Source organism: Trachypithecus francoisi, unplaced genomic scaffold (genome assembly GCF_009764315.1).
Source record: "Trachypithecus francoisi isolate TF-2019V2 unplaced genomic scaffold, Tfra_2.0 Contig00756, whole genome shotgun sequence".
In the NCBI taxonomy this organism is placed as follows: Eukaryota; Metazoa; Chordata; class Mammalia; order Primates; family Cercopithecidae; genus Trachypithecus; species Trachypithecus francoisi.
The window spans coordinates 1,488-25,712 of record NW_022680875.1 but is presented as its reverse complement, the minus strand read 5'-3'; the positions used below and the strand labels follow the sequence as shown (position 1 = coordinate 25,712).

Sequence of the window (24,225 nt, the reverse complement as noted above, 5' to 3'; positions counted from 1 at the left end):
GTCTGCATCTATGATGCAAATGACACCTTCTGTAAAGTGTATCCTTCTGCAGTGCACTCCCTGTGCAATTGTCCTTAGCAAAAATAGAGTAATCTACAGGAACTGAGTGGTGGCTGCCCCCTTTACAGAAGCATAAGTTCTCAACTTTCCCCAGTCTGCACCATTCCACTTTGTGCTGTGCCTGGTCCATTTTACTCACTGATATTACCCAACCTCTGAAGGTGTTAAACTTTGGACCCTTGACCTCTCATTTCATAGTGAACCTCAGAGAAGTGAAAGGATTCACCCAAGATCACTCAGCAAGTATGCAGTGTCAGCAAGCTAGCAGTAAGTCAAAACTAGACCTTAAGGCTCTTGTCACTTCAGAGCAGGACTCTTACTGCCATGCAGCTACCTCTCTCACCAGATGGTCCAAGGCATTCAGTTGTCTCTGGATTAGGTGGTTGTGGGAGGGGTGGATCAGTGATGCTCTGGGCCACTTAATGTCTCTAGGCCACATGAAAGCAAGCTGGAAACTGAATTACCTCTGCAGCTGCAGAAGACTAATTTCTATATTGATATTTGAAAAACTGAGAGCTAGAAAACACCACTCAACTCTTTTTTTAAAATACAATCATATTAGATGACATTACACACATCATTTATATATTCCTCGCAGTGCCAGCATCCTCAAATATGGTTCTAATTTTGGTAGATATCTTGCTAGGGGGAGCACATTACTAAGTTATCCAGATATAGGGCCCTTTTTCCTTCTCTTTCTGACCACATGCAGTCAGATGCTTTGTGGAATTAAAGTTGACATTTATTTAAGTGCCACTTGGTGTCTTTTTTTTCCCCTTTAATTTAGAGTTTTCTATCTGGGGTGTAAGTAAAAGAATCACTTGGAGGACTTTTCCAAAATACCAATGGCCAGGCCACTAGCCAGTCAATTGGAAGCAAAATTTCCTTGGATGGGACCGAAAAGTCTTTTTCAGTTTTCCGGCATTTTAATGAACACCCCTGATTAAGAACCACTGGGTCTTGGATGCTTTGTTCATTTCTTTTCACTCATTTTTCTCCTAGAAATATGGGATTATGTGAAAAGACCAAATCTACGTCTGATTGGGGTGCCTGAAAGTGACAGGGAGAATGGAACCAAGTTGGAAAACACTCTGCAGGATATCATCCAGGAGAACTTCCCCAACCTAGTAAGGCAGGCCAACATTCAATTCAGGAAACACAGAGAATGCCACAAAGATACTCCTCGAGAAGAGCAACTCCAAGACACACTATTGTCAGATTCACCAAAGTTGAAATGAAGGAAAAAATGTTAAGCGCAGCCAGAGAGAAAGGTCGGGTTACCCACAAAGGGAAGCCTATCAGACTAACAGCAGATCTCTCTGCAGAAACTCTGCAACCCAGAAGAGAGTGAGGGCCAATATTCAATATTCTTAAAGAAAAGAATTTTCAACCCAGAATTTCATATCCAGCCAAACTAAATTTCATAAGTGAAGGAGAAATAAAATCCTTTGGAGACAAGCAAATGCTTAGAGATTTTGTCACCACCAGGCCTGCCCTACAGCAGATCCTGAAGGAAGCACTAAACATGGAAAGGAACAACCAGTACCAGCCATTGTAAAAACATGCCAAAACGTAAAGACCATCGATGATAGGAAGAAACTGCATCAACTAATGAGCAAAATAACTAGCTAATATCATAATGACAGGATCAAATTCACACATAACAATATTAACCTTAAATGTAAATGTACTAAATGGTCCAATTAAAAGACACAGACTGGCAAATTGGATAGAGTCAAGACCCATCAGTTTGCTGCATTTAGGAGACCCATCTGACATGCTGAGACACACATAGGCTCAAAATAAAGGGATGGAGGAAGATTCCTCCATCCAAGCAAATGGAAAACAAAAAAAAGCAGGGGTTGCAATCCTACTCTCTGATAAAACAGACTTTAAACCATCAAAGATCAAAAGAGACAAAGAAGGCCATTACATAATGGTAAAGGGATCAATTCATCAGGAAGAGCTAACTATCCTAAATATATATGTACCCAATACAGGAGCACCCAGATTCATAAAGCAAGTCCTTAGAGATTTACAAAGACACTTAGACTCCCATACAATAATAATGGGAGACTTTAACACCCCACTGTCAACATTAGACAGATCAACGAGACAGAAATTAATAAGGATATCCAGGAATTGAACTCAACTCTGCACCAAGTGGACCTAATAGACATCTACAGAACTCTCCACCCCAAATCAACAGACTATACATTCTTCTCACCACCACATCACACTTATTCCAAAATTAACCACATAGTTGGAAGTAAAGCACTCCTCAGCAAATGTAAAAGAACAGAAATTATAACAAACTGTCTCTCAGACCACAGTGCAATCAAATGAGAACTCAGGACTAAGAAACTCAACCAAAACCGCTCAACTACATGGAAACTGAACAACCTGCTCCTGAATGACTACTGGGTACATAACGAAATGAAGGCAGAGATAAAGATGTTCTTTGAAACCAATGAGAACAAAGATACAACATACCAGAATCTCTGGGACACATTTAAGGCAGTGTATAGAGGGAAATTTATAGCATTAAATGCCCACAAGGGAAAGCAGGAAAGATCTAAAATTGACACCCTAACATCACAATTAAAAGAACTAGAGAAGCAAGAGCAAACACAATCAAAAGCTAGCAGAAGGCAAGAAATAACTAAGATCAGGGCAAAACTGAAGGAGTTAGAGACACAAAAAACATTCCAAAAAATAAATGAATCCAGGAGCTGTTTTTTTTTTAAAAGATCAACAAAATTGATAGACCGCTGGCATGACTAATAAAGCAAAGAGAGAAGAATCAAAGAAATGCAATAAAAAATGATAAATGGGGATATCACCACTGACCCCACAGAAATACAAACTACCATCAGAGAATACTATAAACACCTCTATGCAAATAAACTAGAAAACTTAGAAGAAATGGATAAATTCCTGGACACATACACTCTCCCAAGACTAAACCAGGAAGAACTTGAATCCCTGAATAGACCAATAGCAGGCTCTGAAATTGAGGCAATAATTAATAGCCTAGCAACCAAAAAACGTCCAGGACCAGATGGATTCACAGTTGAATTTTACCAGAGGTACAAGGAGGAGCTGGTATCATTCCTTCTGAAACGATTCCAATCAATAGAAAAAGAAGGAATCCTCCTTAACTCATTTTATGAGGCCAACATCATCCTGATACCAAAGCCTGGCAGAGACACAGCAAAAAACGAGAATTTTAGACCAATATCTCTGATGAATATCGATGCAAAAATCCTCAATAAAATACTGGCAAATCGAATCCAGCAGCACATCAAAAAGCTTATCCATCATGATGAAGTGGACTCCATCCCTGGGATGTAAGGCTGGTTCAACATATGCAAATCAGTAAACATAATCCAGCATATAAACAGATCCAAAGAAAAAAACTACATGATTATCTCAATAGATGCAGAAAAGGCCTTTGTCAAAATTCAACAGCCCTTCATGCTAAGCCTCTCAATAAATTCGGTATTGATGGAGCGTATCTCAAAATAATAAGAGCTATTTATGACAAACCCACAGGCAATATCGTAATAAATGGGCAAAAACTGGAGCCAATCATGAATGAACTCCCATTCACAACAGCTTCAAAGAGAATGAAATACCTAGGAATCCAACTTACAAGGGATGCAAAGGACCTCTTCAAGGAGAACTACAAACTGCTCAGTGAAATAAAAGAGGACACAAACAAATGGAAGAACATACCATGCTCATGGATAGGAAGAATCAATATCATGAAAATGGCCATACTGCTCAAGGTAATTTATAGATTCAATGCCATCTCCACTAAGCTACCAATGACTTTCTTCACAGAATTGGAAAAAACTGCTTTAAAGTTCATATGGAACCAAAAAGGATCCTGCATTTCCAAGACAATTCTAAGCCAAAAGAACAAGGCTAGAGGCATCACGCTACCTGACTTCAAACTATACTACAAGACTACAGTAGCCAAAACAGCATGGTACTGGTACCAAAACAGAGATATCGACCAATGGGACAGAACAGAGCTCAGAAATAATACCACACATCTACAGCCATCTTATCTTTGAAAAACCTGACAAAAACAAGAAATGGGGAAAGGATTCCCTATTTAATAAATGGTGCTAGGAAAATTGGCTAGCCATAAGTAGAGAGCTGAAATTGGATCATTTCCTTCCTCCTTATATGAAAATTAATTCAAGATGGATTAGAGACTTAAATGTTAGTCCTAAAACCATAAAAACCCTAAAAGAAAACCTAGGCAATAGCATTCAGGATATAGGCATGGGCAAGGACTTCATGTCTAAAACACCAAAAGCAATGGCAACAAAAGCCAAAATTGACAAATGGGATCTAATTAAACTAAAGAGCTTGTGCACAGCAAAAGAAACTACCATCAGAGTGAACAAGCAACCTACAGAATGGGAGACAATTTTTGCAATCTACTCATCTGACAAAGGGCTAATATCCAGAATCTACAAAGAACTCAAACAAATTTACAAGAAAAAAACACCCCATCAAAAAGTGGACAAAGGATATGAACAGACACTTCTCAAAAGAAGACATTCATACAGGCAACAGACACATGAAAAAATGCTCATCATCACTCGCCATCAGGGAAATGCAAATCAAAACCACAGTGAGATACCATCTCACCCCACTTAGAATGGCAATTGTTAAAAATCAGGAAGCAACAGGTGCTGGAGAGGATGCAGAGAAATAGAAACACTTTTACACTGTTGGTGGGCCTGTAAACTAGTTCAACCATTGTGGAAAACAGAGTGGCGATTCCTCAAGGATCTAGAACTAGAAATACCATTTGACCCAGCCATCCCTTACTGGGTATATATGCAAAGGATTATAAATCATTCTGCTATAAAAACACATGCACATGTATGTTTATTGCTGTCTATTCACAATAGCAAAGACTTGGAATCAACCCAAATGTCCATCAGTGACAGACTGGATTAAGAAAATGTGGCACATATACACCATGAAATTCTATGCAGCGATAAAACAGGATGAGTTGGTGTTCTTTGTAGGGACATGGATGCAGCTGGAAACCATCATTCTCAGCAAACTATCGCAGGAACAGAAAACCAAACACCACATGCTCTCACTCATAGGTGGGAATTGAATAACGAGATCACTTGGACACAGGAAGGGGAACATCACACACCGGGGCCTGTTGTGGGGAGGAGGGAGAGGGGAGGGACAGCATTACGAGATATACCTAATGCAAATGACGAGTAAATGGGTGCAGCACACCAACATGGCACGTGTATATATAGGTAACCAACCTGCACGTTGTGCACATGTACCCTATAACTTAAAGTAAAATAAAAAAATTTTTCAAAAAGCAAAGGTATATGGTTAAAACCAAAAAAAAAAAAAAAAAAAAAAAAAGATGCTGAACCATGTCTTGAATTGGCCTTTGTATCCATTATACGTGGCCAGGTGCCCGGCATTTTGGTTAATGTTCACAGAATGGGTGGGTACATGGATGGGTGGATGATTAGAGCCAGGGACTATGAGTAGATGAAGTTCATTTTTTACATTATGTCCAAAAATTCCTGCTTTGAAAAGTAGTGAGTTCTCTGACACTGATGGTGTGTGACAGGAGGCTGGGCCAGTTGGTAGGACACTGTGAAGGTAATTCAGGCCTCAGAAAGGGGACTAGATGAAACTTAAAATCGTTTCCAAGCTTGAGAGCCTGCAACGCTATGAAACACAAGCTCTGGGAGCTGAGATATGTCCTAACTTACCCAGCTGAGCTGTGAGGTGTCAGTGGCTCTAACATTTTACAGTTTTTTTTTCTGAGGACCTCAGATTAAAGCTCCCCTTTGCCTAAAAGCATCTGCCTGCTGGTGCGGGCCTTTGAGGACCCTCACAGCGCACTGAGGTTAAAGTCCTGCAAGGGAGAAACCCTTATCTAACAAGTAGTTGGGCGAGTTTTTAGCTCTCTGTAATCTGAGAGTATAGTCCAGAGTGGTTTGATGAAAGAGAGTAAAGTGCGGGTGGGCGTGGCTTGAGGTCCCAATAGAAGCCCACGGAAATCTGGGGAAAGGGAGGGCTTTTCTGCTAGCTCCCAATTAGAGGATTAGGCAATTGGCAGCTCAGGGCGGTAACTCGGGGCGGGGCTGGGGTCCAGGACTGAACAGGGCAGTCCCTCTGAGCTGCAGGGAGACCTCGCAGGCCCCGGGTACTGTCGCCCTTCCACTATGTGGCTCCATGCTCTTGTCCTGGCCACTGTCGTTGCTTTCACGGCTTGGGGTGAGTCCTTCTGAAATCAAATATGCGGGGCACTTTTTGAAATCCTTGTTCTGGGCCAAGGTTGACGCAGATGCATAGAAAGGCAAACAGACAACAGGTCCGGCTCCGCGACTGTGCGTCCTCACTACTTGGACTTGGACTTGGAGCTGCTGAGCCGGATCAAACCAGTTCACGCGGAGATGCAGGGAGGGTGAACATCCTGAGACCGCCCTGCACTGCTCGCCCCCATGCAGGCCGGCAGCTGGCCTACCTCAGGCCTCACACACGAGAAATTTAGGCAGCTCAGTTTACTGTCCCTTAATTAGTGCCGTTATGGCTGGATCACCTAGAGCGGCTCAGCAGAATATTCAGAGCATCGTCTCTGTACCAGAGTGCGTGGGTTTGAGTTCCCGCTGGGCGCTTCATAGGTGTGTGTCCTTAGACAAGGGACTGAGCCTTTCCGTGCTTGGGTTACCCCCTCTCTGAAATAGAAGTGGCAGTGGTACCTACCTCATTGGGCTGTGGTGAGGACTAAATGAGTCCTTGTTTTTAAAGCACTCTTGGCAGCGCCTGGTATGTAGAAAGCACGAAAAAGGGGTGGATAAATATAAAGGCCTTGTTTTAAAATGTAGTGTATGAGTAGAAAATTTGAGCTGTGATCACGCCACTATATCAGGACCTCTTGCCATTAAAAAGACAGTTTCTTACTCATGATCTCAAAAGGAGGAGGACACCAGTGTGGGGGGCACAAGGGGAAGTAGCAGAGCATGGGGAGGGGACAGGGCGGATCTCGGGCCAAGGGGCTTTTACTGTGGCTTCCAAGGATAGAAGAGGAAAGGCACGACAGGCAGGCTGAAGATTGGAGAGTTGGGATAATTCAAGGGTCTCTGGGGCACAGGGGCTGTTCCTGGTTGTCTGTACCTAACCCTGGCGTGATTAGGGCAGGTGGGTAGTGGCCAGGGCATGGCCACCTGATCAAAGAGGCGGTTGGGATGTGAGCTCCGGGTTGGCTGGACTCTGGGAGGGACAGTTTCTCCAAGGTCAACAAGGCCTCAGATGCCAGAGCATCAGAATACAGAAAGCAAAAGACATGGTACATACAGGGGTGCAGGGAGGGGCCTCTAAATGCCCCTGTGCCATTTTATAGACGGAGAATCTGAGACTCACACAGGGAAATGTACTTGCCCAAGGTCAACCCGAAAATCGTGCCTGGGTCTGTCTCTGGGTCCTGAATCCTGACAGCCCAGGCCCTCAGCACATTCCCTTCTCTCTGCTGGGTACCACTCTCTGCATCTCATCTTCCCTGATTCAATCCTCCCCTACCGCAAGTCCCAGCTCCTCCATGATGCCCGCAATCAGAAGGTCTTGCTCCCTCTTCTAATTCCTAGACTGCCTTATGGGTACCTCTCCCAGGACATGGCCACTTCCTTCCCAGCTGTAGGCCCAGGTGTATATGTGACCCTTCCCTACAAGGGTCAGTGCGTCTGAGAATTCGGGGCACCTCTTGTTCATCCTCTCATCTAGCATGCGCCTCAGTGCCAGGATTCTAATGGATAAATGTTTCCAGAGGCTTCTAACGGGGAAGCTAAATATCTTGTTCTTTCCTAGTAGCTCTCCTTCTTGCATTTATTTTTGGCTGGATGTTCTTATGCCTCTAATTCTAATTTGTTCCTTAAACCAGCTTGATGAGTTAGTAAGGACATTGATCCTCATCCCTATTGTACATCAAGAGAAACTGAGGCCTAGACGGTTTAGGTGACTTTTTAAAGGTCACTCACTTGGAAAGTGGCAAACCCCACCTTGAATCCGGGTCCAGCCTTTTGCCTCTGATGAATCCTGATTTCTTCTCCATGTCCAGCAGGGCACCCGTCCTCACCACCTGTGGTGGACACCGTGCAAGGCAAAGTGCTGGGGAAGTTCTTCAGCTTAGAAGGATTTTCACAGCCTGTGGCCGTTTTCCTGGGAATCCCTTTTGCCAAGCCCCCTCTTGGACCCCTGAGGTTTACTCCACCGCAGCCTGCAGAGCCATGGAGCTTCGTGAAGAATGCCACCTCTTACCCTCCTATGTAAGCCAGGGGTGGCTGTGGGATGTGTCTGTGGGGGATGTTTGCCTCAAAGTGATGCAGGAAGGAGTCAAGGCAGTTCCCCAGTGGGCTGATCCTTTGCTCTGGAATCCTTAAGATCATTGTAGACCCTTAAGAACATTCCAGAAGTCTCACAGCATTCTGGAGTCCATTATTTAACACATGTTTATTGACTACCTACTGTGTGCCAGACATGTTTCTGGGTTCTTGGGATCCATTAGTGCACAAAGCCAAGATCCCTAGGTTCATGGAGCGTGCATTCTAGCAGGGGGAGACAGGTAAGAACAACATGCAAATTACTCCATGGATTATGTGATCTGTTAGAATGGGATAAATGCCTTGGAAACAAAGAAGCAGTTAAGCAGGTGAGGGAGATCAGAAAGAAGGATCTCATGAATTCCTCTGTCTTGAATTCTGACATAGTTGGGTAGAGGGGAGGGCCAGGAAGTGTGTAGGTGGCAAGTGTACTGAGGTGTCCGCTCGGTAAGTGCTCAACTCTCAAGTGTGTCCAGTTCCGTATTCCTGAGGAGAACGATGGCAGGTGTGTCCATTCACCCTGGCCAAGCTGGGAAGAAAAGCCCAAAGGTTCTAATTGGCCTCACCACCACTCCCCAGGGTACCAAGGACCCTACAGGCATCAGAGCAGACCCCACTCATCTCGGCAGCCAGGCATTCGGAGGTTTTCCAGCAGTCCGTCTCTGGCTACCTTCTTTACTTTGCTTTTTTTTTTTTTTTTTTAATATTTTCTGTTTTTGTTTTGTGACTGCAAATGTAATATATACTTATTACAGAAAATTTAGGAAATTCAGAGAAGGAAAAGTAAGAATATTAAAATCACATACAATATCCCACCACTCAGAGAGAACAACTGTCAATATTTTAGATGGTAAAGTATTATGATCTAATATGTTGTCTGTATTTCAGTTTTTTGTCTGTTGCTATACTTTCTCCCTTTAAAATGGAATGCTACATTGAGATAATTTGGATGCCTGCTTTGCTCATTTATAAGTATGTGATGAGCATCATTCCATCCCATGAAATAGCACAGCCTGATGTTAACAGCTGCATTACATTGGGTATTGAACCATAACTAATTTCCCCAAGCTTGTATTTGGGTTCATTAAGTTACATGTGATGTTTTTAATAACATAACATCATGAATGTGAAACCTTTATGCACATTTATGAATATTTTAGGATAACTTCCCAGAAATGACATTTCTGAGTCAAAGAGTATATATCTCTTGTTTGATTTCCCTCCCAAAATATTCCAACTACACTCCTTTCATTGATGTATGAAAATCTCCATTTGGTGCACCCTTGGCAATGCTTGGGATCATTAAAAAATGATTTTGGCTATTGGATAGGCAACATAATAATAACAATAACAGCAATATTATTTTCCTGTTTAATTTGCATTTATCTGATGACCAGTGAAGTTGAGTTCTTTTTCCCTTTCTTCCCATTGGAATGTCTTTTGATTATTATTATTATTGTTATGCCGCTTGTACTTGGTGTTCTGTAGGAAAATCTCCCAGGATGGAAATCAAGAAGTCATCTTTGCTGGCTCTGATTCTGTCACTTGACAGCTGTGTCATCCCAGAGCCTGAGTGCCTCAGTTTCCTCATGTATCTACTGGGGGCGGTGACGCCTGCCTTCTGGTACTTTGAGATCTGGGACTGTGGCTTATACTATTCTTGTGTGTAAGAACCACATGGCATGAATCTTCCTGGCTATATGACATTGGTCAGGTTCTCTAACCTCTCTGGGTTTCAGTTTTCTCATTTGTAAAATGGAGATAATAGAACCTATGTAATGGGACTGATCTGAGGCTTAAATGAGTTAATATACAAAGGGTACTTAAAAGAGTGCCTGGAACACTGGGAGGACTCAATAACTATTACCAATGTTCATCTATGTTGTATCCTTGAGATCGTTTATCAGGGCAACGCAACAGCACTTTCCTGGAAGAGCCAGATGATAGAATCTTGGCATGTCAGGGCTCCAAGACCCATGTAGAAATCACTCCCCTCACTTAGACCTGGCAGATTGGGACCCAGAATGTGAAAGGAATTCACCCAAAGTCACCCTGTAAATGCATGGGAGAGACAAAACTAGAGCACAGTTCTCCTGATGTTGTCCCACAAAGATTTCCCCCCTGAGCTATCAGGGAAATGTCACCTCCCAGGGAGGATCAGTGTATTTGTTGTCTCCCCTCCTTGATGCTGGGAGTCCCAAAGGCTCCGGGAAGGGAAGAGGTGTGAAGCCCTTCTCACTCTGCTTGGTCTTAGGAGACCTTAGTGAGTCCCAGCGCCCCCACCTGAAGCCCCTGATAGCCGCCTACCCACTACAATGTGGTAAGTCTGTAAATATCAAGTCCATTTTCAGGCTTAAACCTCCCAGTCCAAGGTGCTGCCAAAGAAGACACCTGGCTTAGATCCAGCTGAACTTCAGGGGTTCTTTTCTCCCCCTCCCCAGGTGTTCCCAGGATCCCAAGAGGGGGAAGTTTCTCTCAGACCTATTGACTAACAGAAAGGAGAACATTTCTCTCAAGGTTTCCGAAGACTGTCTTTACCTCAATATTTACACTCCTGCTGACTTGACCAAGAAAAACAGGCTTCCGGTAAGCTGTGGGATCCCCTGGTCAAGGCCTGTCAGTTCCAGTACCCCGGATCTTCTAGTGTAGATCGGAAGGGGATGAAGGCAGCTTGGGGAGGGGGCTGCACAGGCCAGGACCTCAGGGCCTCCACAGGTAACACAGGTTTTCCACACCTCAGTTTCCCCTCGTGACACAGGAACTCTGGGGGAGTTTGCTGTGTATCTTTATGAACATCTTAATTGTTCCAAGTTCCCTCATGCTAATAGAAGGATGTAAATGATTACTTATAGTTATTAGATTAAAAAGCTGACACCCAGAGTGGTTAAGACATGATTTTCAATAATGTTAGAGGTGGAAGGAACTTAGAGAAAAGCCAACACCTCAACTCTTTCTTTTCAGATAGAGAAACTGAGGCCCAGACAGGGAAGGGGAGGTCACGCAGTAGGGTAATTTTGGCTCAAGTCTTCTGATCTTCAAACCAGTGCTTTTGACACAGAGTAGGGCATTGAGATTTTATGTGGCCTTTCTCCAGTACACCAACGTTCATCTGGTGTAACTTTCACTGTCTGGGTACAGATGTTGGGGGCGGAGCCTGGGACAATCCCAGAAGCTCTTTCTTTTGCCTTTGGCCAAATATCTGGGATTTTTTTGTACGTAATTTCCCTCCGTAATTGTCTTGATAAAGGCTGATGACCCAATGTCCCAATGTGTCAGCATTTCCCAAATAAATGAAGGGCTGGAGATGGGGCAGGCTGCCAGCTGCAGGGTAGGGAGGGTCTCCTGGCAAAGAAGGCCACCCCAGGGTGGAAGAGGAAGGAGTGTCACATCCAGCCAGTCTCCCAGGGGCACTGTGGCATGGTGCCCAGGAGTGGGAGAGCAGGTTTGCAAATGTGGGACTAGAAGTTGGCTCTACATGTGCTTTGTAAGACACGGGAAGTGGGAGAAAGGCTTACTCATTCATTCATTCATTCATTCATTCTTCTATTTTGTACTCAGTGCCCCATATACACAGTTAGACCTGGGGCTTCAGGGAAAGGGGGAACATGAGCCCACTCCATGCAGCCCCTGCCTTCAAAGATCTTGCCATCTGGGCTGCGGAGACATATCCTCTCTTCAGCATATTATTGCAGGCCAGCCCTCAGGCTCAGCCTTCACACACAGAGGAATGCACATTCAGTCCCTCCCCAGGAAGCAGGCAGGGATTAGATGTGTGGGAGAAACAGGAACTCTGGGAACCTGGAGGCAGGAGAACCTCCAGGAATGGCCACAGGTTCTAGAACTACACGTGCTTAGAACAGCACTTAGTACATAGTTTATATTATGAGTTCTTTTATATTCATGAATAATATTATTACAATATTATTATTTTAGTCACTCTCACTACTTCCCCACTATGTGGACTTTTAAAATGCAAGAACCTTCCATTAGGAATTGTACCTACTCTCATCTCGGGTATTAGCAGAGTTCCTGGCACATAGGAAGTTCTCAGACAGCATTAGTCCATTGATTGAAGGCATCCTGAAGCGGGTGGGTTTTAGGCTGCGCTGTGCAGGATGGATAGGATTTGGAGATGCAGAGTCATAGAGGAGGCATTTAAGGAAGAGACACCATCACAGGTATGTGTGCTTCTTGAGACAGTCATTCATGCACAGAGAAGTTTACTTCACTATGAGAGAGTAAACTGAGATGAAGCTGAGATACGAGGGCTGCCCCATGGATACGCTGAGTGCATGAACAGTCCAGGCTTGAGGGTGATGGGAGTGAGGGGGAGAACACGACATCCTTAGTCTTTGCTATGCCCATGATGATGTTCTCAGCATGAAGAGCCTTGGGAGGAGGAGGCATTGGAGGCTGGGTAGAAAGAAAGGGGCAGCCAGGGTATGTGCAGTGGGGTGGTGGCTCGGGCCCGGGTTGGGAGAATTTTGGAGGAGAGAGACTGGCTTTTGCAACCTTGCTGGGCACTGGTGAACTTTGGGTAACATCCTCCTTTAGTTGTGACCAACAGGTAGGTCACCAAACAAAACACCCTCTGAGTGCTCCCTGGCTCTGTGTCCTGTAACTGGTATGTTGCTTCCTCCCTGCCCAGGTGATGGTGTGGATCCATGGAGGGGGGCTGATGGTGGGTGCGGCATCAACCTATGATGGGCTGGCCCTTGCTGCCCATGAAAACGTGGTGGTGGTGACCATTCAGTACCGCCTGGGCATCTGGGGATTCTTCAGGTAAGAAATTAGACTCTCCTCACTGCACTTTGGCCCCCAACACAAGGCTGCTAGGACCCAGCTCTGGTCATGTCAGCCCTCAGGGGACCTTAGCTAGGTTCCACAGTAAGGCATCCAAGCCTCATCACAACTGGACACTACCTACCCTCTCACTCCCCAGCCACACTCATCCACTTGCCTCTGAGCTTTTGCATGTGCTGCTCCTCTGCCTGGAATGCTAACTCTACCTGAAGAACTCCTCTTCATCCTGCAAGACCCAGCCCCCAGTTACCTCCACTGAAAGACTCATCTCTTCTTCACCTATGTTTCTCCAGCACATTGAATTTCTCTGTCATGACACTTAGCAGGCAGCCCAGCTCTTGAAGGTTGACACATCTGATTTCTCATGGAAAGGAGGGAAGGGGCAGAGTCACAGAGGGAGTTCAGGGCATGTTGTGGGTGAAGAAATGAGGGCTGCAGATGGTGGGGTGTGGGAGCATCTGACCCCTTCCTGGAGGAGCGTTGGCGTCCTCTCACCCCATGCTCCGCTTGAAATCTGGCAAGTGCGGGAAGCAAGGATGGAGTCTTCCCCATCAGGTCTCCATGGGGACAGGAGTCAGATCTCCTTCAAGGTGCAACTACTATGAACCTTTTCTAAGTGTTACCATCCCAGCACCCCAATCTCGAGTGAGTGCTGGAAGGGCTGTGGGAGGGATTCTCCTCACTGATGAAGAGGCCTAGGGAGATGGAGGATGGGTTCTGGTCTACTGTCAGCTAGGCATCCCAGGTCAGTCTTGGCTGTATCACCTTCATCCCTTTCAGCCACAGGCTGTGTCTCTGCTCCCCATTATAATAAAGCTGCTTCATGATCTGTCTCCACTTCCTCTTCTCCGTATGTCTCCTCCACCCATGCCAGTCAGGTTTCTTCCTGGATACGCCACTCAGCTGGTCTCCTCGCGGTCACCGATGACCTCCCCCTACTCTCCACCCAACTTCACAGCAGCAGCCAATGGCTGCTCAGCCTCTGCGACATGCTTCCTTCCCAGTCCCTTTCCTGGTCCCTCCTCCTCCCTGTCCACAGGCCTCTCTTGTCTCCCTCTCCCTCCCTACTAATTTCCAGTGATCCCAGGGAGCAGCCCAGAGCCCCCATTTCCAGCCCATCTCACCTTTGAAATCCACAGGCATCACTTACTCTCTTCTCCCCACCCCTGGCTGTCTAAAGGTGCCGGAAGGAGGAACAAGCTGAATCCTTGACTCCCACTGCTCCTCCCACCGCGCCTCCACTCAGCTGCTGCTGTCCCATCCTCCCAGGGGCTCAGGAGAAGGCCTCAGGGCAGCCTGGACTTTCTCTTTTCTCACAACCCTCTTGGCTCGACCTTCAGAATCCACTCAGAATCCACTACTTCGCACCTTCTCCCTGGCTCCTACCCCAGCCAAAGCTTTCTGTCTCTCACCTTGATTATGATCCTAACACTTACTTTCAAATACCTGCCACTTTTACCCTGAGGCTGAGTCGCACAGTACCAAGAGTGATCACTTAGCATGTGTGTTGAATCATGCAATGCCTCTGCACAAAACACTGCAGGGGCTTCCCATGTTCCTTACGATAATAGCCAATAGCCGAAGTTCTTATCAGGGCCCCAGGGCCCTCTCTAGCTGCATCTCCTGACTCACACTGTCCTTCACTGGGCCCCAGGGCCTTTGCACTTACTTTTTCTTCTGTCTGAAATTTCTTTCTTTGAATATTTGCAAGGCTCATGTACTTGTTGTGCTTGTTTTATGAAGGTCTTTGTCTCCAAAACCTCAAATGCCACTGCCTCCAAAAAGCCTTCCCTGATTGCAATCTGAAATGGCATCCCCTGTCCCACCCCTGTTTTTTTCCTTATTCCATTGTGTTTACCTCAATGCGCTTTGATTACCTGACATCGTTATATCCTCTCTATATATCTATTTATCTGCTTGTGATCTGTGGTGGGAGCTATGTGTCGTCACAGGTTTTGCCTGTTTTGCTCTCAGATGTGCTCTAGCTCATAGGATAGTGTCAGGCATACAGTAGATGCTCAGCAAATAGTTGCCAGTTGAGTGAATGTAGAACCATACATCACCACAATGATGTAGGAATAAAGGCAGGGTCTCAGAGATGCTGAAGCCCAGTCTTATTCTTAAAGGCTCCCTGAGTGCCCCTGGCCCCATCTCTAGTCCTGAAGGTCCTGCCATGACATCTCTGCTCCCCACCCTCAACCTGTTCTCTTCCTCACAGCACAGGGGATGAACACAGCCGAGGGAACTGGGGTCACCTGGACCAGCTGGCTGCCCTGCGCTGGGTCCAGGACAACATTGCCAGCTTTGGAGGGAACCCAGGCTCTGTGACCATCTTTGGAGAGTCAGCGGGAGGAGAAAGTGTCTCTGTTCTTGTGAGTGCTCCTGGCACCAGGCCCAACCCCACACTGGATGTGATGCTGATGAGACCTTTTGGACACCTGTCAATCCAGCTATGCACACCTCTGATTACCCTGATACCTAGTTTCAGGACTGACGTTACTCACTGCCTAGCATCAGGGGGTGGAAAGCTAAAGACCAAGCTCTCCTTGGCCCCCAGGAAGCTCAGATCTCAGCTTAGTGTCCCGGGGCCATATGAATCTCTAGTTGTGGCCTACAATGGTGGCATTCTCCTCTTCTAGCTTGGTTGAGCTCTTTCTCTCTTTCTGTCTCTCCTTTCCACTCATTTTCACATAAGGACTCACATCCCTTCTCTTGGGTGATAGGGATAGGCTTAAATTATGAGTGAGGGCAGGCAAAGAGAAGAGATGGAGAGAGGTCATTGTTTAGTTAAAACAGAACTAGGTGTGGAGGGGACATGGACACTGAGCAGGCTGGGGATTCCTCTGGGGTGGTCTGATGGCTGGTCCATGCCTAAGAAGGAGGCAACAGTCTCTGTGACTGTGGGGCCTGGTGGGCTAGGGGAGGCGGGCTAGAGGAAGGAGGGATGGAGCCGGGGATGGGGAGGGATGGGGCAGGTGTTGCGGGACACAGACACAATCTGGGTGTGTGAGAAGTCCTGCTGGGGTGGGGTATTAGGTGCGGAAGATACTGGGGAAGCTGGGGTGAAAAACCAAATGAGAGGTACCAGGAGCTGTAGGAAGCCTTCCACCTGCCTCGAAGTGGGCAGACGGTAGCCCACTACTGGATTCTTCAATCCTGTGTCGGTTTTATAGTGTGGTTTCATGTAGCCTGGGAGAGCGAGCAAGTCGCTGACCCTACCCCTGAGCATGAACTCTCCTCCCCTCCACTCTGCTCTCAGGTTTTGTCTCCATTGGCAAAGAACCTCTTCCACCAGGCCATTTCTGAGAGTGGTGTGGCCCTCACTGCTGTTCTGGTGAAGAAAGGTGATGTCAAGCCCTTGGCTGAGGTAGGTCTCCCGCTGGATACTCCCACCCCCTTGGCTCTGTGCTCCTGAATCCTCAGGGGTCTCCCTTGCGGTGGGTTCTAGCTAATGTTCTCCTACAATCACTGAGACACCAATGGTTGAACAGGAAGGGCGAGGAGACACCTTGATCAGCATCCCAGTTTCATAGCCGGGCAAACCGACACAGGGCTTGGAAGGGATTTGCCAAGGGCAGCAGGTGATCAGGGCAGAACTGGAACTCCAGTTCATGGTCCAGCAGGCAGTACAGTGCCCTGTCAGTGCCCACACTCCTCCTATGTGCCAGGGCCTGGTGCCATGTTGGGCAGTGATGTTGTCTTGTGTCTCTCAGGGTCTGAATCCTGTGGACCCACTTGTGGGCTGTCGGCCTGGAGCGGTTCAACACTGAGCACCTGATAACCAGGGTTGCTTCTTGGAGAATTCACTCATTGATTCATTTGTTCACACAACAAAACTAGGTGAATAAATGAAGGCAAGAACAAGAGGTGTGCAGAGGTCATTGTTTGGCTCAAAACCAGAGGAAATGTGGACACTATATGGCCTTATGTGGCTCTGCATTCTAGCCAAACACCTAACACCTCCCCAAACTTCTGCTATAATGTAGGGAATAGATGAGTAGTTACAGAATCACACAATTACAAAGCATCACCTGTGACAAGAGCAGTGAAAGTGAGGTACTTGCTGCCACAGCAGAATCTAAAGAAAGCAGTGAGTCCCGGAGCAGGAAGAGGTTACCAGGGAAGGCTTGCTGGAAAAGTGACCAATGAGTCAGGAGCAAGGAATGTCCAGGGAGTGAGAGTAGCACATGTGTGTGTCCTGTGGCAGGAGGACGCATCCCAATCACGAGGGAGAGAGAGAGACAGGGTCGATGGGGCCAGCGCAGGGAGATCGGGGGAGCATGGCAAGTACTGAGAGTGGGAACGTTGGCAGGGGCCACAATGCACAGGACCCTGGCAAGGATTTTGTCATCGTCTGGAGAATGGTTGTAAGCCAAAGGGAGAGGTGATCAATAGGAATCCAGATCTAGGCCGAGAATTGCCCACTGGAGCCAGTGACCTGGAGGATTTTGGGAGATATGAAAGCTTGTTTGAGGACAACGTCCAAATTTAAAGGTCTAGTACATAGGAGGAGAGAAAATGGGGATGCCAAGAAGTTTTAGCATTTTTGAGAATTTTTTAAGAATTAATTGGTTATAAGCAACAGTTGCCCATTGACCCGACTTAAGTCAAGAAGGAGCATGAGCCTGGTGTGGTGGCTCATGCCTGTAATCTCTGCAATTTTGGAGGCCGAAGCAGAAGGATTGCTTTAGTCCAGGAGTTTGCGACCAGCCAGGGCAACAAAATGAGACCCTATCTCTACAAAAAAAAAAAAAAAAAAATTAAGCTGGGCATGGTGGTGCAAGCCTGTGGGCTCATCTACATGGGAGGCTGAAGAGGGAGGATCACACCAACCCAGGAGGTCTAGGCTGCAGTGAACTGTGTTACACCGCGGCACTCCAGCCTGGATGACAAAGCAAGACCTTGTCTCAAAATCTTCTTTATAAAAGTAGAATTAATTTTTGAAGGAAATAGAGGTCTGGGATGAGGCTGAACTTTGTGAAAAAACAGGAAACAGAAATTGCACAATGATGGGAATCCTAGACTCTCTTACTCTTTTTCCTCTCTCTCTCTCTGAGTGTCTTTCTCTCTCTCTTGCCCTCTACTTCTCCTGGTCCCTGTTTATTTACTTGAGAAACACCCTGGGCATTGATTCTGTCCCAGATCCTGTACCAGGCTCTGGGGGCCTGTGCACTTGCCCTGCCTCCCCACCATGGAGCCTGCCTGCTCTCCCTCTGTGCCCTTCTTTCTGGCTGCACTTTGCTTCCAGTCTGCATGAGCACCCTATCTGCCCCTAAGCTTAAGGACTCTCCTTTTGTTCCAGAAAGTAGTCAGGCTGTCTTTTCTGTTGTGAAAAATGAGCGTTTTTACATTAGCAGCTCTCCGCCCCAATTCCAGGTCACTTAGGAGAGAGGCTCACTGTCCTGTCTTTGCTTAGATGTCCCTGGACTCTTAGAAAAGAGGGAAACCAGAGTGTGCTGGGCAGGCGGACTCCAATCCCCAGGACAGGCAAAAGGGAGCCTCTCCCCAGGACAGTTATTTTATTTTTATATTTTTTACATTTTTTTAAAGATGGAAAGAGGTTCTTGGTGCATTAATTGGTGTTGCTCTGTGGCTTGACTTAGGATAAAGGTGAACAGACCATCGCTCATGGCCACATCTGAATCTATGCCTGCATGACCCTTGAGCTAAGGATTTTTAAAAAAATTTTTTGATGATTGAAAGGAATCAAAGAAGAATAATATGTCATGCACCATAAAATTACATGAAATTCAAATTTCCGTGTCCATAAAGAAAGTTTTCTTTGAACACAGTGACACCCGTTCATTTACCTCATGTCTAAGGCTGTGTTTCATGTCAACAGCGGTGCTGAAGTTGCAGCAGAGACCACGTGGCCCACAAAGCCTCAAATACTTACTATTAGGCCTTTGATGGGCACATTGCCAACCTGTGCCCTAAAGAGTCATGCTTGATTACTGCTTGGGACTCTAGTACACAAATGTGCAGCTGGAAACTCCTGGCTGTGCCACAGACACCTCATTCAGCTGAGAAACCCCAACTATGGCTTACAAGGGACAACATCCTGTTTTTCTTTAGAACTCACCTTTAAAGCACATTCGCTACCTTCTGAAGTGCCTCTGTGTGAATCGTCTTACCTAGGCCTCCTGCAACGCTGCACGTGTTTATTGTGTGGGAGACATGGCACTCTCCCACATGTATTAACTCATGAGGTAGGTGCAGTCTTTATTCCTATCCATGGGTGGAGAAACCAAGGCCCAAAGAAATCAGCTGGACTGCCTGTGGCCTAATGGCTGGTAAGTGGAGCAGCCAGGATTTGAAAGCAGACAAGGAAGTTCAGGATTCCATGCTCTCTACCCCAGCTCCACCTCACCTTTCTTGACACATTCAGCTTGAGATCATTATGTCCATTGCAATGGAGATAAGGTAGCAGAGATGAGAGATTACATAATTGACCTATGGTACAATTGAGATAAGTAACAGAGGCAATGCTCTGTGGGATCTGGAACCCACACCCGCGGGTCTACAGTATCTTCTGCTGCCCCCTGCCACTTGTACAACTTGGGCTTGGAATAGTACACCACTTTCCACTTTGGTGGAGGGAAGGGAAATAGCTCTTGAACTCTGCTGTTGCCTGTGATCTTTGCAGCAAATTGCTATCGCTGCTGGGTGTCAAACTACCACCTCAGCTGTCATGGTTCACTGCCTGCGACAGAAGACAGAAGAGGAGCTCATGGAGACAACATTGAAAATGGTAGGTGTGCCTGTTCCCATAGCCCAAACCCTGTAAACTTCGTCCCAGACTTCTTCATTTCAGCCGTACTCTTGCCCTGGGACAGTTACCTGGGACAGTGTCTCACCTTTCATGAACCTCAGTATCTGAATGGGGAATCTGATTTGTCCTTTTTTAGTGTAAAATGCCACAAATGTAAAAAAAGTCCAAAAACAACATGATAAAAAATTGTGTAACAATCCTCAATCCTGACCAAAATTTATTATTTTGCCATTCTTGTTTTCACACATATCGTTAAGGAATTAAATGTCATATATTCCCAGGGGACACCATCATTCTAAATTTGGGGGATGGAGATATTAAGCTCAAAGATTTTCAGAAAGATGTCACAATTTATCTTGGTTGACTTAGAAACTGTCTGTGTTAGACCTGGTGGTGGTCCAGTTTTCTAGATTTTCTGAGACTCTGACTCAGTTGTCGTTCTAGGATAGCCATCTGTCCACTCAATCATTAATCCATCTACTATGATCTTCTTATCCATCTATCTGTTCACTAATTCATCCAATTCACTGATATATTTTTATCAATCTAATATCAACCTGTTCATAACTTTTTATTTATCTCTTTTCAATCCATCCACCATTCATGGATCATCCAGTCACCTTACATCTTCACTCCATCACCCATTCCTCCAAAACCAACAATCCAGTTATCACCTATCTGCTAGTTTTCACCCATCTATTTATGTATCCATCCAATTCAACTGTACCTCATGTATTGACCAACTCCATCCATCCCCCCATTGATCCATCCATCCATCCATGCTCAGTATGTAGGGGTGGGTGTTAGTGGTAGTGAAACAGACATGAAGTGGACATAGTCCCTGCTCACAAGGATGTATCCAAAGAGAAACACATTCATATACTTCACAGGTTGAGTATGGTGGCAGCACAGAGGGGAAGCATTCATTATAGTCCTCAGGGATGCTTCACAGGGAAGGTGGAGGAGCCAGGTTTGAGACCAGACAGTGGAATTCGGGAGTTCGTGCCCTTAACCCTGACTCCACCCTATCTTTCTTGAGAAATTCAGCTTTGAGATCGTTGTGCCCATTTTAATAGAGGTAACAAAAACATATGAATTTTGTAATTGGCCCATGTTACAGTTCAAATTAGTCACAGAAGCAACACTGTGGGATCTACAACCCACACCTGCAGGTCTAGAGTATCTTCTGCTGCCCCTGCTGTCCTCACATATTAGGACTTGTGGACCTTTAGGATTGATGGACGGCCATGGCAGTCTCTCATCACAGGGAAGGCCAGCAGGACAAACACCCAGAGGATACAGCACCCAGGGACACTGTAAACTATTGCCTTTGAGGGGGAAGAGTGTGAATTCCAAGCACAAGAGTAGCCTGATCCCTGGATTCTCTCCTTGGACCTTTGGCTACTCCTGGGTCTCAGGGCCAGCCTCTACCACTGGACTCTGCTTGTGTTTCCATGGGTTGAGTCCAATGTGGTCTTGGGGCTTAGGTCTTGGTTCAGACTCTAAGTGACCAAAGTGTTCAAGGAATTCAAACACACTTGTTTTCTAATGCCTGGAAGGAGGGAAATATCCCAGCAATTCTGCATGTGGCTTCAGAGGACCCAGACTAAAAGGGAAGAGTTGAGTCTTTGGGGAACCCATCCCTAAGATCCTGGGACATCCTTTTGAGTTTTTCTGAGATCTTGTGGAAGCACTTCCATGATTATCCCCTGACTCCGGTACACACACATATCGACACACAGACAAACACACATAGACACACACAGAGAGAAACACACATAGACACACACACACACAGAGACATACAGACACACAGAGACAGACACCACACAGACACCCACACACAGACACACACACACACAAAGACACACACACACACTCTCTCCCTCTCTCCTGGCTAGTGGGACAGCAATCCTTAATGGAGAAACCTACACTGGTTATGTCCTGAGCACAGGTCAGATGTGTGGGAACTGCAGTGCAACACTACAGTTACCACAATCTTGGTGAACACACACCAAAGAGAAGCATGGGGTAGGATGAGTCTCAGTGAGCTTGTGTGAGTCAGGACTTTCTAATAGGAGATGAGCAAACTCCCCCAAGTGCCTTGAACAGAAAAAGAAATGTGTTGCGATAGCATTCTCGCGTAAACTGAAAATGTCACGAGTTGATGGCTTCAGGCATGGCTGGATCCAGATGATCACAGGATATTATTGAAAATCTACCATTCTCTATCCTTCAGATTTGCACATCTCTGTGTTGGCTTCACTCTTAGGCAGATATGTCTCCTGGGAAGATTAAAGACAATGGCACTTATGTTCTAGCTACTTAAAAACTCTGTTACGGCCGGGCACGGTGGCTCAAGCCTGTAATCCCAGCACTTTGGGAGGCCGAGACGGGCGGATCACGAGGTCAGGAGATCGAGACCATCCTGGCTAACACGGTGAAACCCCGTCTCTACTAAAAAAATACAAAATTAGCCGGGCGAGATGGCGGGCGCCTGTAGTCCCAGCTACTCGGGAGGCTGAGGCGAGAGAATGGCGTAAACCCGGGAGGCGGAGCTTGCAGTGAGCTGAGATCTGGCCACTGCACTCCAGCCTGGGTGACAGAGCGAGACTCCGTCTCAAAAAAAAAAAAAAAAAAAAAAAAAAAAAAAAAAAACTCTGTTACTAAACAATTCCTGCAGAAGTTTTGTGGTAAACTCTATTGGATTGACATGGGTGTATGCCCATCCCTGAACTAATATTCATGTTCAGGGAGATAGAGCACCCTGGGTCACATATCAATATCTGAATTCATGGAGTGATGAGGGAAGAAGGAGGTCTCTGAAAGAGAATTGGCGAGTACTTCCCAGGGGAAGAGGAAGGGGAGAGGGATGGGGGGCCAGTCAGCCTCAACGAGCGGGCTTCCTCTCCAGAGCTCCATCGACTCTGGCTCAGAGTCCCCGGCCCATCTTTCCCATGCTGGAGCCCACCCCTCCCTGCTATGCCTTCACCCTGTGCTCAGGCCCAGCAGAGCCAGAGTCCTGCCCACTTCCTTTCAGCCCAGCCAGCATGGCACCAGGAAGGAGAACGTGAAACCTCTGTTGTCCCAGTCACCCAGGTCAGTGTTCTCCTGGGAAGCCTCTAACCCACTTTGTCTGCCTTTGTCTTCACAGATATCCTTCTCCCTGGATTTACATGGAGACCCCAGAGAGGTAAGGACCTTTTGTTTCTTGATTACAGGTTTTGAGTCTTAGCACCTTTAAGCTCCAATTAACTGTGAGTGAAAGAATCCTCTCTCGGGTAATTATAGTAACTCCTGTGTGTTTGTTGCTGAGGCCCAGAGAGGGGCAGTGACTCACCTGGGTAACACAGCCAGGAGGACTAGCGGCAGGCCTGGAACCCATTTTCTTGACTCCCAGTCCAGTGCTCCCAGGCATCACCTCTGCGTGCACTGGGCTCTGCCCACTCCCGTTCTATTTTGCATTGTCTGCTCCTCAAAATGGCACTATGGGAGGAGGCTGAACCAGAACCTTCCACTATCAGGAGGCAGAGATAGCAGGGATGATTAGGCATGGAGAGGGGAAGCCTGAATCTCAGTCCAAGGACACTCGCCTCCTCGCAGCACACAGGAAATTCCAACATATCCTCCCGAACTCCTCACCCCCACCCCTACCTCCCAGTGGGTTGACTGTTTCTGATGACATCACGTCTGCAGCATCTTACAATCCTGTCCTCTATGCTGCCTCCCTGGAGGTCTCAGCACTCTCCTTAAATGGTCTTGGGTGGAGTGCATGAGATTCATTCAGCAAAGACTTAATAAACACTTCATATGTGCTAGGACTTGTTTAGAAGCTGGGGATATAGCAGTGAAACAAGAAAGATTCCCTGCCCTCTTGGGACCCTCCATTACAGTGCAGGGAGAGTGCAATCGAAAATCAAATCAAGTGTGTATTCTGTTTGATGGTGTGTAGCATTAGGGGATAGAGTTTGCAGGTGATTTCAATTGAAGTAGCAGGATCAGGGAATGGCCCAGTGAGAAGATGGCATTTGAGCCAAGCTCTGGAGAAGGCGGGAAGTCAGCTGTCAGGAAACCGGAGAAGCCTATTCCGGGCAGAGGGAAAAGCCACTGCAGAGACCCTGATGGAAGTGGCCAGTCTGGCTGGAGAGGACTGACTGTACTCTCCCGTACTGAATCCAAATTACTTGGATTTGGATTCAGAGCAAG

General features: G+C 46.4%; 1 protein-coding gene across 2 annotated transcripts; it reads left to right on the top strand.

Moving 5' to 3' along the window:
- Positions 1–6,208: 6,208 nt before the first annotated feature.
- On the top strand, positions 6,209–23,269 carry LOC117088396 (liver carboxylesterase 1-like). Of its 2 annotated transcripts, none has more exons than XM_033219656.1 (8): positions 6,209–6,345; positions 8,183–8,390; positions 10,886–11,030; positions 13,093–13,226; positions 15,466–15,619; positions 16,507–16,614; positions 19,894–19,998; positions 23,174–23,269. In XM_033219656.1, the coding sequence occupies exons 1-8, from the start codon at positions 6,294–6,296 to the stop codon at positions 23,252–23,254; spliced, it is 987 nt and encodes a 328-aa protein (XP_033075547.1). In that variant the 5' UTR covers positions 6,209–6,293; the 3' UTR covers positions 23,255–23,269. The 2 variants fall into 2 exon arrangements, with proteins under 2 accessions (XP_033075547.1, XP_033075554.1); XM_033219663.1 differs by having other exon boundaries at positions 6,223–6,345; positions 8,186–8,390.
- The last annotated feature ends 956 nt before the right edge of the window (positions 23,270–24,225 follow it).

Excerpts from the sequence above, each read along its gene's own strand:
- LOC117088396 (XM_033219656.1), top strand. The coding sequence starts at position 6,294 with ATGTGGCTCCATGCTCTTGTCCTGGCCACTGTCGTTGCTTTCACGGCT. Across the intron at positions 13,227-15,465 it reads GGCATCTGGGGATTCTTCAG|CACAGGGGATGAACACAGCC; the intron begins GTAAGAAATTAG and ends TCTTCCTCACAG. Across the intron at positions 19,999-23,173 it reads TGGAGACAACATTGAAAATG|ATATCCTTCTCCCTGGATTT; the intron begins GTAGGTGTGCCT and ends TTGTCTTCACAG.